Consider the following 19,212-nt stretch of genomic DNA (forward strand, 5'->3'; position numbering starts at 1 on the left):
CTTAAACATGGTATTTAAACATGGAAAGGGTTTTGGATCAGGCGTCTTTTATAAAGGTTATAAATTGTTATAAAGTTTAAATTTTATAAGAAGAAATTTATATAATTTTCATCATAAAATTATTTTCTTTATGTGTACCCAAAAGTCCATACTGATGTAGGAGGGAATTTGATTTTACAGGAGTGAAAGAGAAAAAGAGCAGATAAGGTCCCCAAGGCCTACCATAAAAGGGAGTCTAAGATTAACCTGAAATTGGGAGTAAGGTCTTTCTTCCACTTTAGTACTCCTAGGTGGGTCCGAAGATTTATCTACCTGACTGACTAAAGCAGATTGAGGCATTTTGGGGTCAAATACTACTGATATTTCCATTCTTGACACCTCTTTCTTCTTCCCACAGCTCTAGCTAACCCCTACTTTTTATGATACCTCTGAAAATTGCCCTGAGTCCTTGTCCTTCTATCCACAGGAGCTAGGTAATTTACTCAGTTCCCAAAGCTACTGGAGGAGTTTCATGAGAGGAGGGCAGACACATTTATCCCCGACAATTAAACATGGGTGACTTCTTTAATAGATGAGTATAGATTACAAAGCAAAGAAGGAAGGAACAAACATTTCAAAGCTAAAATATAATGAGAGCAAAGACATTGAAGTATGAAACTGGCATGACATTTTAACATAAAACATGATTGTGAAGAGTACTGAAAATAATATTTTAAAATATCAAAGTATAAGTGTACATCTTTGTATAACTTGATATTTGTTTTTTGATCTCAAGTATGTGTGTGTGTTTGTATGTTTGATTTTGAAATGTCCAAAAATATTTGTTCTGGAACCTTTAAAACAATGTGAAAATTAACACACGAGGACTTGATAATAACGGCATGATGCAAACATCACAGAGTGAATGACTACAAGTACCATGTATTCATTGCAATATCTCAGAAGACACTTTCTGGACTGAATGTTAGAAAGCCAGACTTCTTTCCCAAGAAAAAATTGCTGTGCATCTCAATAACATTTTTTAAAGGAAATAAAAATAACCTATATTTGCAACAGTGAACAGGATGGAAGAATGCAAAAGGGAAACATTCAGGTGTGCAAATCATAAATATGACTGCTGAGGCCAGGATCCTTGATTGATTTGGAGAAGATGACACTGCACTATCTGAGGTTGAAAAGCAGAGCAAATAGGCGTTATAATCTGTGAATGATAAAAGGATAGATGCATCTGCAGGAGACTTCCTCTATTAGATCCAACAATAGTTCTTAAGTTGGAAAATCGGAGAGAACACTCAATCAGCAACATGAAAACAAAGCATGAACTAAAATTCTAAAGTAATTTTAAAAACTGATTTGCTAGCATTTTTGAACTTATGTAGATGATTTCTCTGAACAGACATGGGTGAATTCCCACTAGCTTCCAGAGACACTGAACATCTTTTGAGAACAGAAAAGTTTTTCTATAGCTTCTTCATGTCTTTGTTCCTCAAACTATAGACTATTGGGTTGAAAAATGGGGCAAGAACAGCAAATATCAGTGCAATGACCTTGTCCAGTAGTGGTGGGAATGTGACAGAGAAGCGCAGGTACATGAGTGTCACACTGCCAGAAAACAGCAAGAAAATAGTAATGTGGGCTGCACAAGTAGAGAAAGCCTTCTGACGACTCTCACCAGAGGGAATCCTCAGGATCACGGTAACAATTCTTAAATAGGAAAGGGTGATGATAGAGACAGAGGTGAGGATGGAGATAGAATGGATCACATCTTCAACCAGAATCATGGAAGTGTCTGTACAAGCCAAGCGCAGCACAGGTTCAAAGTCACAGAAGAGTTGATGGATGTGGTTGGGACCACAGAAGGGAAGAGTAGAAATCCACACGATCTCTGGCAGTAACATAAGGAAGCCAAAGATGCAGGACCCAGAGGCCAGCTGGATGCATAGCCTAGGAGTCATAATGACTGCATAGCGGAGAGGGTTACAGATGGCCACATATCTGTCAATGGCCATCACTGTGAGGACTAGGCCTTCCGTGACACCGAGTGAATGGAAAAAAATACATCTGCAGGAGGCAGCCAACAAAAGAGATGGTCTTCTGTTCACTGACCAAGTTGGAAAGCATTTTGGGAATAGTCACTGTGGTGTACCAAATCTCTAGGAAGGAGAAGATGCTGACGAAATTGTACATGGGATTGTGGAGACGGACATCTAGTCGAACAGCAAAGAAGATTGTGAAATTTTCCACAATAATAAACATGTAAACAAAGAGCAAAGGGATGAAGAATAAAAGGCTGCCTTTCTCAAACTGAGGGAAATCAGAGAAATAAAATTCAGTCACCATTGTCTGATTCTCCTGATCCATATTTTCAGTGATTTCACTTGTTGGCTGATGGAATAAAATACAACAGAATTCTAAGTATATTCAAAGAACAAATAGAAAATCCTTTTATACAGTTAAATAGCTCTGAAGTTAGGTTGAGTAGGTAAATTATGTAATGAGTTGTTTGCAAAAGTTATAATGTAATCCTGTCAAGTTTGCAAATGCTAGTAATTATACTGTATGTTATCAACTATTTGCTAAGCAATAGTTTGCTATTTAGACAAATAAATTGGTATAAATACCCCTGAATAGCCAACTGGCAATTTTAATTGCAAGACTTTTAGAGCCTGCCTTTCACTGTGTAGTCTAAAAATGGCGGGGACCCTTTCCGCCATGCTGCTTGACAAGGTCACCATTCCAGGAAACTGCTGCTGTCATCTCTCCTAGGAATTGGGTGATTTCTTGTAATTATCATGCTTACAACTGTGCAACTGCAAATCATATTCCCTGGATTGTTGTGATAAGATGTTAGCCTCAATGAGTCTGCGGAGCCTGGGGGAGGATGAGGAATGCTTTTAAAAATGTACTATATCAACATAAGTTTGAATGTACAGAGTTTGAGGAGTTCTTCAGAAAACCACAGTTACAGGAATTGTTTGCTCCTATGCTGACCACACCTGCCCCAGTTAATGCTTTACCAGCAAATAGCCTAACAAACAGAACAGGAGACTTATTGTCCCCACAGTACTAGGACTGCCCTACTTAGCCTACAAGATTGGGGGACAATTGTGGTATCCACCTAGAGGAAAACAAGCAAATAAGTATAGGGACCCACCTCCCACAGATCCACCTCTTCCCTATACAAGAGTGTACAATGAAAATGGGAATGATTAATTAATATTAATGGTAAATGGACAAATGTCCAATATTTGTCCTTCCTTCAAAGGCTTGGATGTCAAGGGCCACCCTGGAAATGTAGGACTAAAGAACAAAGAAAGAGCATATGCTAAGAACTAGAAAAATATTATCTTAAGATCAAATGCCCTCATTGCATGTTAACTGGTTATGAGTAGTGTATGCTGGCTTAGGTTTCACATGTGAATTACAATAGGTAGAGGATAATCAATGACATAAAAAATAATAAGATAAAATTAGGTACTGACACTGATTGTTTGGCAGTAAATAACCTAAATTAGTCTTAACTGAGCTTATTTAGGTAATAGAGTAGACCTTTAAGGTTAAATCAAAAACATAATAATATGAGCTAAAGATTAAGTACATGTTTTGCTTAGCCATCCGGTAAAATTAGTTTAAAGCAAAATAGAGACATTATGCTGACCATAGGTCTAACACCAAAGGGTAAACAAAGGCCAGCAAGATGAAAAGAGGAAAATATCTTTCACTGTAATATGCTTATGCGAGTAACTTTAAGTAAATATAGAAAGTTGACCTTAATGTACCTGCTATGTGTTAGACAACTGCTGGAAAGTATGGTTAATGACAAATTTTGTGATAATTTCTCTATAACTTGCATCTTGTTTAATCCTGCTTCACTTAATACTATAAAATAAGAGCTAAAATAAATCTGAGCAGCTCAAGTTGCTCCAGGGGTTCCTGTCGTTCCTCTGCGCTGACTCCACCCATCCTTCAGGGAACCCACAAGTTGCTGGGGCTGGCTCCCAGCATAAAAAAAAATTACAAATAAAAGTGAGATACAACTCTGTCTCAAAATAAAAAAAATAAAAAGGGTTGGGGATGTAGCTCAGTGGTTGTGCACACCTGAATTCAACTCCCTGTACAAAAAAAAAAAAAAAAAAAAAAAAAAAAATCCAAAGTGATGTACAAAGATATTCAATGGGATATTAGTTAGAATATAACTTACCTTAAAAAACAAGAGTCTAGACCCATGTGATAGTATCTGAGTGTGCAAGTTAGTCTAATCCAGTGTAAGGGGGATTAGTTAATGGTTGAAGTACACTAAACTAGAAATCACATTCTAAGAGTAGTTTGGGGACATTTAAAAGACTTTAATCAGCAGTTCATATCCAGAGGCAGATTTGGCAAAAAGCTTCAAATATTCTTATCTGTATGCACACTATAGAGTTCGTTAACTAACCTAACACAAACCACCTTTTTTCAAGTTTAGTTCTATTCATAATTTAAACCAGATAATTCTTTGCTGGGAGAGGAGAGGAAGCCATCCTGTGGATTATACACTTAGTGGTACCCTATCTCAACCCTGTAAATGTCAGTAGATCATCCCCTCTCCTAGTCAAGACAACCAAAATGGCTCTGCAAGTTGTTAAATACCCCTGCAGGAGAGATGTGTGCAGTGCAGAACAACTAGAAAATAATACGAACTTTTTTTAAATGAAAACCCCTGTGATCAAGAGCTACTAATTAACTGGAAGTAGAGTAGCCCATTGCCTGAGAGGGTGTAGGAGCATGAGGCCCAAGCAGCCGCTAAAGTCTGTAGGAGGGCAACGGCACAGGATTCATTCTTTCCTGTGTTCCTCCCTTAATGGGGATTCATCGTCTCACTAGAAATTTGGCTTGCCTACCTGTAAGAGGGTTGTTACCTTTTGTCTTTGACAGAAACCATCATTCATTATACTAATCAGAAAGCCCCAAAATAGGGAGTTGGAAATTCCATGAGCTTCTAAGAATAGCTCAATAGTAGTTTTTGGGTGCCTATTTGCTAATATATATTGCTTTCCTGGCAGAGTTCTAAGTCTTGCCTTTGTTGTATTGAACTCCTTGGTAGTGAGGTTATTGAAGATGGAACCTCTAAATAGAGAAAGCTACGGATATCTAATAAAGAGAGTCAGACAATTATGAACCGCCTATAAATACAATAAATAGATACAATTATTTGAAACCACAGTATAAGCAACTATTTCCAAATTGTGAGTCATGATGGCATTTGTCAACCAAAGCTTTTTTTCCTCTTGCTTTTTATAGATATAGTAAATAATAAATTTATGTTGAAACAGGAGACATATGAGGACAAAATTTCCTTCCTTTGTTTATTTCTTTCATTCTTTTTCTTGGGGATTGCACCTGAACCCAGGGGTTCTTTAACACTGAGCTACATTCTCAGCCCTTTTTATTTTTCATTTTGACCCAGGGTCTTGCTAAGTTGCCAAAGATGACCTAAAATTTGGGATACTCCTGCTTCAGATTCACCACAACCAGCTCCCCTTTGTATTTCTTTAATAAAATTCCCAGTTTAAAAATAGAGGTTCATAAGAAAAAATAATTTATGTTCTGATTGTGTATTGTTTTAATTACTCTTTCCTGGACTCACTGTTTTCAGACTTGCCTCACTCCAGTTCACATCACTCAGGTACTGGAGTAATATTTCTTCAACATGAGGTTGTCAATTCTCTGTCTGAAAACCTTATTCAGTTAGTGGCTCCCTAAAGATTTCCAAATCAAATCTGAACTTCTAAGCAGGATAAATAATATGACTGTATATTACATTTTGGGGTAAGTTTAACCTCAATATATCTTCCTGTTATGGCAGACAATAATAGCCTTATAGTCTTTCTTTTTTACTTTTTCTGAGGCAGTTGGGAAATAAACAGGGAAACTAACTTCATGCTGTATACCAAGTACTCTTTGACATTAGAAGATTGAAACCTTGGAAAAGGAAAACTTGACAGATTTTTAGGGACTTGAGTCTTTATGAAGGAAAAAGGATGCATATAGGAATACAATTTGATATAGACACTTGGGAACAAAAATATACCTAACAGAACTCTCATTTTCTGAGGAAATGGATAGCTCAGAATCTCAGCTAGTAAACCCCATTGGTTGTTTGGCATTCCTTTGTTCTCAGGGACCTTTCCTGACTCCTCTATACAAAATACAAGCATCTTGCATTAGAATTTAACCCAGAAATTATTAAAGGCAAAAAAAAAAAAAAAAAAAAAAAAAAAAAAAACCATAGAGCTAGTCACCCAGAGAAAAATTTAATAGATAATTTCTCTCAGAATTTATTTTATGATTCTCTCTAGTTCTATATTACAAACTTACACCCCCATCCCTGAGCTCTGGCATTTCCTCCTGAGTAATGTGTTTTTGTAAACTTAACATAGTTCCTACAAATCTTTCTTCATTTAAGTTCAAAATTAAATATATGTGTGTACATATGTGTAAGTATCTGTGAAACTCTTCAATGAATAGCAAAGAAAGCTGCTCACCATAACCCAAAGCTCAGAGCCCGCCTTTCATGTCATACCCACCTCTTCCAGAAACCTGCTTCCCCAATGTCTTCATCTAGATTGTTCTGCAGTCCAACAAGTAGAGAGGTTATAACCACAACCACAACTCCCGGTCCCTCTGGGGAGAGCCCAGTGGAGAAAAGCTGTCTTCTGAAGCATTCTTCCCCAGTGTCTGGGGGAAGCAATGCTGGCCCCATGTGCTTAATCAGGGAATACTTTTTGCCACACTCCCCCTTCATTAGGTCCCCACATCTTCTGGAAGCTTATTTCATAAGTCAGGCTAGAAATCAGATGGAAAGAAATAACTTGGTTTTCCTTTACACCAAATGGATGAAAAAAATTGTTTTTATTACAAAGAGTCATATAAAAAGATGGGGGAAGGAAAAGAAAGAAAAAGAATCAATCAAGATGTGGTTCAAAGGCCAAAGGATTTTCTCCATTTGTCATTAAAACAGCTCCAGAACGCAGCAAAACCTTAAGGTCTGATCTAGAAGATTCAGCATGACACATCTTGGTAAAACTACAGAAGGATCCAGGGGCCACAGGGCAATTAGCAGTAGTGGCAGTAGTGAGGAGCTCCCATGAGATTTCATAGGTCTCAGTGGTCTCAGAGCAGATGTTCTCAAGGGACTGAGGTCAGGAAAGGATTTGAGAGTGACTTCCTGCTACATGAAAGATGTATTGTTGAGCAGATATGAACTCTTGGAGACACCTGGGATTGGAAAAGGCCTTCCTATAAAGGGTAGAGAATACAAGTAAAGGAAAGGGATACATTCCTGGTTTGTTTGTTTGTTTGTTTGTTTCTTCTTTTTAAAAATTGGACCTGATATTTAAATTCAACTGGGTAAAGTCAGAAGAAAAACACATAACACATAAATTTATTCTTCTTTTTAAAAACAAAGGCATGAATATTACATATCAAATGGAGTAGTAGCAGAGGCTATGGAAAGGAAATAGAATTTGAAAATATGTTTTAAATTGAGAAGAACAATAAAAACTTTTAGAATGCAAATATGTATAATAAAAAGAAAAGAGTGAGAGCAGAGATACTTGACTCTGAATGACAAGATTTTTTTTTTAAGTGATTTTGAAAGACAAACCTTCAGTAAACATTTGATGAATGAGTGAACTAAGTTTAAGACTCAGGTAGTGATGTAAAGACAGGCCAATTTGTAGCTGTACACATTTGCCTTCTGCACTCTGATTCCTCTCAAAATGTGCCACCATCTGTTTAAGATACATTCCTCCCTTGGGCCCTGAAACAACAATTCTCATCTTATACAGAGATACAGCTTCTTCAGTTATTTTACTCACTTATCTATGTATCCTTGAGTTTGTTCTCTGTACTTAGTCTGTACAGTAAGCTTGTTGATATGTTCATGTATGTCCATCATAAACCCTTCCTCTACTCATTGTGACCTTGAGGCTGTTATATTCTTTCTTCTCCCTTTCCTTATTTTTTACAAAAATGTAATTTATTCTTTTATTTCTACTTTTTTTCCCTATTTTCCCCCTTTTGTTTGCTCAAAACTTTGACCATTGCTTAAGAGACATAACATTATTGTTAGTAACTTTGAAGTCCATCGTATGCTCCTTTTCAATCTATTTCTTTTATCCCATATTACATATTACCATTAACCTGAATTTTGTGCTTATTATTTTATTAAGCAAATTTTCCATAGCAAAAAGCAAAGTATTGTTTAGCCTTGCCTATTTGCCTTCATATAGTATCAAATCTGAGGTATTTACTCAACATTATGTTTTTGAAAATTATTCATGGCAATGCATTTTACTGCAGCTTTAAAAGAATATCACTGCTGTCTTACATAAGTTTGAAATTTTAATCATTAATTAACCATAAACTTTTTTATTGTAGCATATTTGCATCTTCATCTTTTAGTAGCAACTGTCAAATATTCACAAGGGTGTGTCTGTTATCCATTTTGCATGCATTTTTTAAAAAGTCTTACTATTCTTCTGTAACATCCTGTATAGTCATATTTATTGCTAATTGGTTGTTGTAAAACAATATGCCATTGTTTCGACATTTCCCCACTTGTCAATGAGGATGAACATTTTCCATATATATTTTTTATTCATTATTGGTTATTTTTTCTAATTAATTTGTTGGAACTCTTCATATATTCTGAATAGGAATCATTGCAAAGTATACATTGTTACAAACGCAGACTCCTAGTGTTTATCTTATCTCTTCACTTTATAGTGACATTGGTAAATGGTGATAGTAATGATGCCAATATTAATGTAATTGCGTTAAAAGCCTTTGAATTCATGGTTTGTATATCTATTGAACTAAGAACTTATGTCCTACTTTAATTGATTAAAGTATCCTAAATTTTATTTTAAATTACTAAATTTACTTTAATGTTAAATTCTTAAGCTATCTGTAGTCAATTTTGTGGAAATGTAATGAGGTTAGGATACGATTTTATTTTATTTTATTTTTCTTATATGGTCAAAGAGAAATTCCAGCAGCATTTATTAAACACTGCTTGCTCTCTTTCCCTACAGACCTGTTGTTCCTCTACGACCATCTTTTCCCCAGTGATCTGCTCTATCTGTTCTACCATAGGTTAAATTTCATATTCCATCAGTTTATTTTTTGATTTCCATTACTTATTTTCTCCTATTGGTATTTTATAATATCACTTTATAATGATCTTTGATATACAGTTGGAAAATACTCACCATTTTAATCTCCTCAGTATGTCTTAACACCCTCATAATGCCCTGTTTCATACCTCCCTATCCAAAATGGGGGTTGATTGAAAATGCAGGAAGTTAAAGATAAATTTTATATGATTGGCATAGTTATGTTACTGAGACATTCTGTTTTAAAACAGCATCTCTCTCCATTTATTTAGGTGTTACTTCAATGCCTTGCTAATATTTCAAGTGGTATTCTTTTTATTACCATTTTATTGACTATAAAAGCATATTATAGTTGCAATTATTAAATATACTAGTTTGTATCTATCTACTTTCTAAATCTCTTAATTTTTTTTTTTACATTCTTCTGGAAGATTCTATATAAAATTCCATACCATCTTTGAATAATGCCATTTTTTAAATAATCTTACTGCTTTGTATTTATTTGTGTTTTATTATTTCCAAACAAAATTGTATTTTATTTTTATTTTTTCTGATAGGGCATTCACATCTTATTCCTTATTTTAAAGTGAACAATAAAACCATTTCATCATTAAGTATAATTTTATAACTTTTTAAATATTTGACTTCTTAGTGTTAGAAATAATTTTCTCCTATTGGTAGTGTGTGAATATTTTTTCTTTTAAAGCACAAATGGAGGCTAAAGTACATGAAATATTTTCTCTATATTTATTAACACAACTTTACAGTTTTGCCTTTAATCATGGTAAATAATAATTAATAATATGGTGAATAATATCAATTAGTCTTATCAAGGATTTGTACTTTGAAAGATTTTTAATGCACCATTGAAATTATTTGGAGTTTAGAATTTTTTCAGAATACTTTTATTCTTTTACCCTCCATAATCTAAACAAAAGCCCTCATTACTTAAATGGGAATTGCTCCTGTATTGCATACATAACTCATACAAATCTTTTTATAAAAATTTTATGAAGAAAATAACAAAAAATGCTTGTATGCTTAAGCATATTTTGTATGCTTAAAAATTAATGATTTTTAAGCATACAAAATGATTTTTAAAGGGTCAAATGAGATGTGTTTAAAAACTTCTAAAAATACATTTATTTTCATATATATTTCATATATATGTATATGTACACATACTCATCAATGGAAATGGAAATCATAGTGAAAAACAGAAGGAGGCAATGTTTACTAGTGTGCATTGCAGAGAATCAAGATCCTGTCTAAATTCTGTTCTGAACTCCTCAGCTATCCATGGTACTGGTACCTAGCTTAATGCTCAGCCATGAGCTTTGTATCCCAGGAAGCTTTGGAGACTTGACCCTGGGGAATATATAATCACTGCCTGACACTTTCCCTTAATGTGTCCCTTAGAGGGAAGAGTAAGATGCACTGTTTTCTTTCAGATATTGCATCATCTAAGGAGAAACTTCCAGGAAGGATTATCTTTCCATTCTAAAAGTTCTTGAAGAGGCTTCCAAAACAGCTATATCCTCATCAACAAACTAGAAGGGACTAGTGGTTGCAGAGATTCTGAGAAGCATTCTCATGGTCCCAGGCAGGGTAAGTGCTGCAGAGTGTTACTGAGAGAGCAACATCAAACCTAGCCTGCCTCTACTCCTTCCGTGCCTGCCCAGTGCTTTCCTTACATCCTAGCTGCTGCCCTGTATGATAAAACCTCAAATTTTCAGAACTCTATTATATGAGCAATTAAAATTAGAATATTGAGACATGAAATATGTTCAGCTAACATAAAAAGATACTGATATTTAATCTCTTTAGGCACTAAAATTCTGTGGACGTTTCAAAGAATTATAGGTGTCTGGGGAGTCACAGAGCAAGTTACTGCATTTTTCCTATGATTAAAATCTAAGTCAAGTCTCTTCATTATGCAAGAAATATTTGAAAGCTGAGCTCCTTGGGACTACTAAATTTCTATCATTGTAGAAAATATTTTATGTCCTTTATGTGTTTCAGGAGAATAATGTTTATATACCTTTACACAGACCTTGAACCTATGCTAGTGATGGGCACATAGCAGAAGATCAATCAATATATGAGTGTTAGGTGGATAAATGTATGAATGATGAATAAAGATGCAACCTTACTAGCAAGAAGGGACCCAAACTTAGAGAAGCAAAGTAGTCACTTTGGCCTTTATGAGCTACTTGTTACTGGAATTTTTACCCTTTACTCATACCTCTGTAGCATTCTGCTCTGTGCATTTATGCTTTCTATAATAACTACTCAGTGTGGTCATTCTCTGGAGTTTTGGGCTGAACAAAAGTTAGGATAGAGAAGTGAATGCATCAGGCAGAGGACCCTTCTAGTCTCATGCCATTTTGCTTTCACATTCAGCCCTTTTGTTGAGCACTGTTGCTTATTCCTTTTCAAATTTTGTCTCTCCATCTTCTTCAAATCTTGAGGGACTAAGCAAGAGGTATCTTCTATAAATGAGTTTCCTTAATCCACAATGTATTTATGTGACTTTACTCTTGACCTCTTGAAGAAACCATATCAGCTCTCTCTTCATACCCAAGACAGTCCTAAATATGCAGAATTACTCAGAGTAGGAAACCAACAGAATGATGGATGAATCCTAACCTGTATGCACCACTGTGGCATAAAAAAATGGTAGGGGACTTCAGATATAAATGCATCTGGCTTTTAAATTATTGTTTTGAATCCTAGCTTTGTGAATTTGGACGAGTTATTTCTCCTCTCTGGTTCTCAAATTCTCTATCTGTAAACACAGTTGTAATACTTTCTGTCATAGAAATAAATGAGATAAAATCTTTAAGTAAAATATAAACTGCCTAGCATCATTCCATGAGAACTCTTAGATAACCCCATTTCATTTCTCCTGTGTATTCCCCTTAATGAGTTTTCAGTATACTTGGATGAGATAATGCTGATATGTGAATAATTGAAATTCAAGAAAGGATATACTAAATTTAATAAAAGAGAAAAAAGAGGCACTCTTAAGATTAAAGGAGAGAATTATCACTCCTGGCAGTGAATGTGAGTAAGACTTCCATGATGATGGGAATATTTAGTATACATTAGCAGTTAGGATTCCAACAGGAGATCACAAGAAAATAGAAGAAATTAATGACATCAGAAAAAACTGAAATGCAGGGTATTGGTCCTATTCAGCCAAGTCATTAAGTATGTAGGAGAGTATTTGACTCTGAAATTTTTTGGAACCACATTAGAGATTATCAGGATAAGAGTTCTAAGTTTTATTTCTGAATATTTTGAAAAGAAATGGGGAATGAAAAGTCATGCTTAGGAAAATACATTTTGAAGAATGACTTCTTAGAGGTAAAAATACCAGTGAAAAAAACATTAAAATAGTCAAGGTAAAAGGCAATACACACTGCTATCACTAACTCTAGTTAGCTTTGCAAAAAGTTTAGTTGTTCTTTCTCCCCAAGAGTAGATGTTGGTCTGATTTCCATTACAATCGATTTTTGTGACACTTTCCACCCCCCACCCCAAGACAGTCATCGTGATAGAAGTGAGTTTTTTTTATTCAGAATGAATGATTTACTTTTTTTTTTTTTTATTTCTTAGATATGGTTTTTGAAGGAAAGAAGGGATGTGTGGGGCAGAGTTAAGTGCATATCCAGAAATGGCCACAGAGTCAGGTTCCAGGTGATTCTGGAGAGCATCCTTACTGGAGCAATTGTCATAATAACCAGGAGAAGGGAAAGTCACAGATCTGATGAGAAACAGACATGCTAACATGAAACCAATGGGAAAAAGGCAGTCAGAGGAATAAAGATGAGCATTTTAGCCTGTACGAGGCTAGATATCAATGCCAGGAATGATGGGTGAAGTGAATAGAGAACTACTGGGAGAAGGGCTCCTGGTAGTGGCTGTATTTTTTAATTTTTAAAAATTTTTCTTTATACCCATACATACACGAATAAATATATTTTTTCAGTGCTGGGGATTGAACCCAGGGCACTCCGCCACTGAGCAATATCCCCAATCCTTTTTACTTTTCATTTTGATGTAGGATCTCAGTAAGTTGCCCAAGCTGGCTTCAACCATAGATCCTCCTACCTCAGCTTCCTGAGTCACTGAGGTTACAGTTGTCACCATGCCCAGATTTTTTTCCTAAAGAAGAAGAGTAGAGAATATTTGAAAATAAAGGCATAAATTTTTTCATACTAAAATAAAGGAAACAACTTTGAAATTAAAGTGAGTGAATTTGAGGCAGAAAATAAAATTTCTGTGTTGCTTTATGTTTTCATCACATCATTTGAAAATGTTTACCAAAAGGTCATTTAGAGATCCAATTGTAAATATTTCAGATGTTTATGGCATAAGGCTTTAGCTTGAGAGATTTCTAACTGGCTTCTTTAGTATCCTATTATCAGTTTAATAAGCATATTACATAAAGGAGTGAAGTGACTTTTCTTTTCAAATTAACTTTATTGATGTATTACAATTATACATAACAGTGGGATTCACTGTAACCTATTCATACATGCACACAATTTGGTCTCTTTTATCCCCCAGCTCCTTCCCTTTCTCGTCCTTCCTCCCTTTCCTTGCTCCCCTTTCTCTGCTCTACTGGTCTTCTTTTTGTTTTCATGAGATCCATTCCCTACCCTGTTTTGCTTCCTTTTTTTTTTCTCTTGTTTCCACACATGAGAGAAAACATACCAACTTTGACTTTCTGAGGCTGGCTTATTTTACTTAATGCTCTAGAATTCCATCTGCTTACCTGCACATCACATAATTTCATTATTCTTTATGGTTGAATTAAACTATATTGTGTGTGTATACCATATTTTTTCTTTATCCATTCATCCATTATAGAAACTAGGTTCATTCCGTAACTTGGTTATTGTGAATTGTGCTGCTATAATCATGGGTATAAATAATATGCTGACTTTAATTCTTTGGGGTAAATACCAAGGGGTGGAATAGCTGGATCATATGGTGATTCCATTCCTAGTCTTTCGAAGAATCTCTATACTGATCTCCATAGTGGTTATACTAATTTACAATGGGTAATCAACTTTCCAATTCTAAAAGTTTCCTTATTTCTTGTTTTCCCTTCACAGATGACACAGTGGATGATCAGTGAAAATCAAACAATGGTCACAGAGTTCCTCTTCTCTAATTTTCCACATCTGTATGAAGGTGGCCTCTTGTTCTTTATTGCCTTACTTATCGTCTATGTATTTATCATAACTGGAAATCTAGTAATATTCATTGTTATCCAATTGGACATCACCCTGCATACCCCCATGTACTTCTTCATCAGTGTCCTTTCCTTCCTGGAGATCTGGTATACCACAACCACCATCCCCAAGATGCTCTCCAACCTAGTCAGTGAGCAGAAGACCATCTCCCTGGCTGGCTGCCTCATGCAGATGTACTTCTTCCACTCATTAGGCATCACAGAAGGCTGTGTCCTGACAGCAATGGCCATTGACAGGTACATAGCTATCTGCTATCCTCTCCAGTACCCAACCATCATGACGCCCAGACTCTGTATCCAACTGACAGCTGGGTCCTCTCTCTGTGGCTTTCTCCTTGTGCTTCCTGAAATTGCATGGATTGCTACACTCCCTTTCTGTGGCTCCAACCAGATCCATCAGATCTTCTGTGACTTCACACCTGTGCTAAGCTTGGCCTGCACAGATACATCTCTGGTGGTCATTGTGGACACCATCCATGCTGTGGAGATCCTGGCCTCCTTCTTGGTCATTGCCCTGTCCTATGTCCGGATCATTGTGGTGATTCTGAGAATGCCCTCAGCTGAGGGTCGTCACAAGGCCTTCTCCACCTGTGCCGCCCACCTCGCTGTGTTCTTGCTGTTTTTTGGCAGTGTGGCTGTCATGTACTTGCGATTCTCAGCCACCTACTCAGTGTTCTGGGACACAACAATTGCTGTCACTTTTGTTATCCTTGCCCCCTTCCTCAATCCCATTATTTATAGTCTGAGAAATAAGGACATGAAAGATGCTATTAGGAGGATTTTCCACTGTCACAAAGAAAGCTGATGTGGCTGGGAGATAGAGCTAGAGCCTGGAGACTCTGAAAACTCTCCTAGTTCAGAATTTTGTTATTCCTTGTCTGGTCCATGGTTGTGTTCTTTTTCTATTGCCACAGGGACTTGTTCTGTTATTATTAATAGAAACAATGAACCAGGTCATTGGGGGCAGCTGTGTACATCAATGCACACCAGGCTTATGGTAGCTGAAGGTTTATCTGTGGGTTCTTATGCTTTATAGCACAAGTTGACCTCTTCCTCATATTCTACCAGCCAGAAACCCACCCTTCTTATCTGTCATTCCACATGCTGGAAAGATCAGGATGCAGACTAGAAAAGATACCAGACATGATAGATCTGAAAATTGCTCCTGCTAACTTTCCCTCTTTTGCCTTTCCAGCAATGAATCCCCATCACTCAGCATCCCACATAAAGCTTCTTGACACACAAGAGAAGGTTATCTACTTTGATCTTATTTAATCCACAAGTTCAATTCAGCAACCACATACTGATCACCTTCATGATGTGTTACACAATTTTAGGTCTGAAGAGGTTTACAAACACTAGTGACAAACATAGTCTATTCTATTTCTTGGTATTTCACATTACTAATTAAAATATTTTCATCTATATGAAAAGTCTTGCAATTTAAAATACACTGAATAATTGTCATTATTTAAATGTGGAAAATAAAACTAAAAAACATTTAATGATCTTTGCCTAAGGTCATCCAGGTATTTGGTGAGAGAGGTGGGGTTTTAATCTTATCTCTTCTACTAGTTTCCCAATAAACATATGGTTTCATTTAATCTACTTGATGTTCAAGAAATCAAATTATACAAAATTTTTCCCCAAAAAATTTCTACAAAACCTGGTAAGTTCTCAGTGAGTCCTGAGAGTCAATGGTTCTTTTCACTGTGGAGTTCCCAGATCCCAGGTGACTGTAGATCATGGAAAGATTATCAAACTAGGGTATTCAAAGACCACAATTTATACCCTTTCTGCCAATAAATTGTGCCATTTTAAATTGTCTACTTAATCCTCTGGCCTTCAGATTCCCATTCTGTAATTTTGTGTTCGGATTAGATCAATGAGTTCCCAATCTAATTGATCATCAGAATTTATGATAGAAAAAATCTAAAGGGTGAAGCCCAGACATTCACATTTCTTTTTTTAATGTTAATATTTTTCAATTTTTAACCTTTTTTTTTTTTTGCATTTTTCAAGATAAAACATCAAAATGTTGAAATGGATGACATATCATTCATAAAAAGACTGAATGTAAACTAACCTAATATGGCATGACAAGAACCTGTTAGGGATTTTCGAGTTCTTGCTCAAGCAATTACTATGAACTAATTTTTAGAAATGAAAAACAACATATAAAGAACTACCACTAGTGAAGGAAATAAAAGAGCCAAACAGAAGTAGAAAAAGGTCATGCCAAAATGAAACTTCACAAAATAATTTTATATTTATTCTACTTAACCAGGTGTCTTGGGTCCTTTCTCTGGAAAGAGAAAGAGAAAAAATTTATAAAACAGGGGATAATATTTGCAAAACCATACTTCTTTACTGACATTATACATTGACCCATTTTCTCTCTGTTTCCTTCGCTCCCATATGTTTTGAAAGACAAGCAAGCATAGAAAGGGGTACAAATTAGAAGAATTGGAAATAATTTATAAGGACCATAACATCTCATGACCAGAAAACCAGTCAATTTGATGGACAATGATATTCTTATAAATAGCAATGATGATTCATTGGATTTTGATGCCTCCAAAGGCTAAGACTACTTGTATGATACCTGCCAAATGAGTTTTCTACACTTGAGTGACTGATATAGAGTTACTATATTAATAAATGCTAACGATTGGAGAAGTAAGATACCTCATCACTTTAATTATAATAATTAGTATTCATAACATTTATTCATTGAATACCATATTTCCTTTGGAACGCTTCTTAGGTTTAGTGATCTGAATGCAAGTTTTGTAAAATAGGCAAATGATCATAGTCAGTAATTACCTGGCTCTGGGCTCAGACATAGTTGAGTTTCTATCTTGAATTCCTAATAATTAGTGCTGTATATTCGATCTAATTATTGAAATTCTGTGATTTCTGTTTCTCATTTGAAAAAAAAAGAAGTTAATATTTATTTTATGAGATTGTTGTGATAATATATAGGAGAATGCCTGCCAATTCCTTAGCACAGGCTCAGATATTGTTAAAGAAAATCTTTCATTATTATGAATATTAATAAGTACTAGGACTAGAAATGATCTTAGTGATCATCTGATCTAGTTGTTCCCAAATATTCCTCATCATCAGAATTTTCTTGGGAGATTTTCAGAAATATGAATACCTAGCCCTTTCCTAAAATGTTGACTTGAGCCTTGCAGTTTGTGCTCATTCCATTGAGGAAATGGGAACAATTGAAAGTTTTCACCTGAAGTGGACCCCAACGCGGTGGTACACACTAGCAACTCAGGAGGCTGAGCCAAGAGGATCACAAGATTGAGGCCAGCCTCAGCACTTGCAGCATGCTTCTGATGTTATCCCTCCACCTCTCTGTAAAAGTACAGTAATCAGAACTGCTTGGCATCTTCCTGAACCAGACTTAAACCTCTTCATCCAGAGATTTTCTCAAGCATCTTTCTCTTTCCCTTTCTCTTTCTTTCTCTTCCCTTTCTCCTCCTTCACACCTCTCCTCCCCTCTAAGGGAGACTCATCTAGGTCTACATTTCCAACTTGGTGATATAGCTGTAATAATTACTATGCTTGCTTTCCTAAATAATTAATTGCTATATCCTTCAGTTTTCAGTGTAAATGTAGATTCCTCAAGAATAAAATGTGTGTTTATCATGTTACCAATTACCACCATTGTATAAGTAATTAAGCATAACTAATTATAAATTAATTGTCATTTTAAAGTCTACATCCTCTACTATTTAAGATACCCTAAGGGCAGTTGTAGAGTATTTCTTTTGCTCATTACCTTGTTTAGGGCTCAGCACTGTAACTGAAATACATAAATTTAAATAAACATGTTGAATTGAAGTTGGATTGAAGGAAAGGAAGAATGAATCGATAGATATGTTTAAGGCAGAAGAAATTAATTTATTTGGAGACCTTATTGAAAGATCAATAGAATTAAGTCTTCTTATAGTCCAGCTGTGATCCTCTGCTCACAAATAATATTCCCATGCATAAATTCTCTTTACTACTACCAAATAATTAAACCCTCAGATTCTGATATGCTGAATTTTTCATGTATTATAGGAATTAATTAGCAAAAAAAAATTAAATTTAAAAAGTGATCTAGTGTAAAAAGTAATCCTATTTCCTGCCACTGTTTCAACTCCTACACTTTCATGTTTGATCAAGGGCCTACATACTGGGGAGACTAAGAATGACACATTCAACTCACCAGAACAGATTATGCCCAACTGACACTCCTCTCAAAGCATTCTCTCTGGCTGGTTTGATCCTTTCCTCGGGGAGTAAGTACCTAGGAAGTACTTTTGTTTATTTATATTTTATTGGATAGTGCTCTAATATTCAGAAAAAAGTAAGAGCTGTGGGCAGAATAAAAGAAATAAAGATAAGGGGAACTTTTCATTTGTTTGTTTTTACTAAAAGCTATATGCCAGACATTGTATACTGGTCTCCACTGATCTTATTATTTATCATAAAATGAATAGCAAGGAAAATCACTATCAAATGATGAAATTAAGCCTCAGGTTGATTTATCTTCTAGATTTCAAGTAATTGATAATCACTGAACTAAAATCTAACTCATATATATATGATTTTTAAAAATATACTTTACTATGTCAGTGTTTTGTGTATGAAATAATTTGAAGTGGTACATGAAAACCCATTTATTTTTTAATCTAAATTTTATTTAACAAACATTAAGACATGACTATGTGGATTTAAATTAAACCACAATAATTTGAAGACATATATTATAAGTTTAAATATGTA

The 19,212-nt window shown here is 35.3% G+C and overlaps 1 protein-coding gene and 1 pseudogene across 2 annotated transcripts; one reads left to right on the plus strand and one right to left on the minus strand.

Annotated features, from left to right (window-relative positions):
* Nucleotides 1-1,413: 1,413 nt before the first annotated feature.
* LOC306639025 (olfactory receptor 6K3-like) lies at nucleotides 1,414-2,361 on the minus strand (annotated as a pseudogene). Its single transcript has one exon. The product of its transcript is annotated as an olfactory receptor 6K3-like (transcript).
* Nucleotides 2,362-14,263: 11,902 nt separating this feature from the next.
* OR6K6 (olfactory receptor family 6 subfamily K member 6) lies at nucleotides 14,264-15,229 on the plus strand (the record flags this gene model as incomplete). The annotated part of the gene is made up of 1 exon (XM_079146427.1): nucleotides 14,264-15,229. The coding sequence occupies exon 1, from the start codon at nucleotides 14,285-14,287 to the stop codon at nucleotides 15,227-15,229; it is 945 nt and encodes a 314-aa protein (XP_079002553.1). The 5' UTR covers nucleotides 14,264-14,284.
* Between the last annotated feature and the right edge of the window lie 3,983 nt (nucleotides 15,230-19,212).

Source organism: Sciurus vulgaris (genome assembly GCF_902686455.1).
Source record: "Sciurus vulgaris genome assembly, chromosome: 1".
Classification (NCBI taxonomy): Eukaryota; Metazoa; Chordata; class Mammalia; order Rodentia; family Sciuridae; genus Sciurus; species Sciurus vulgaris.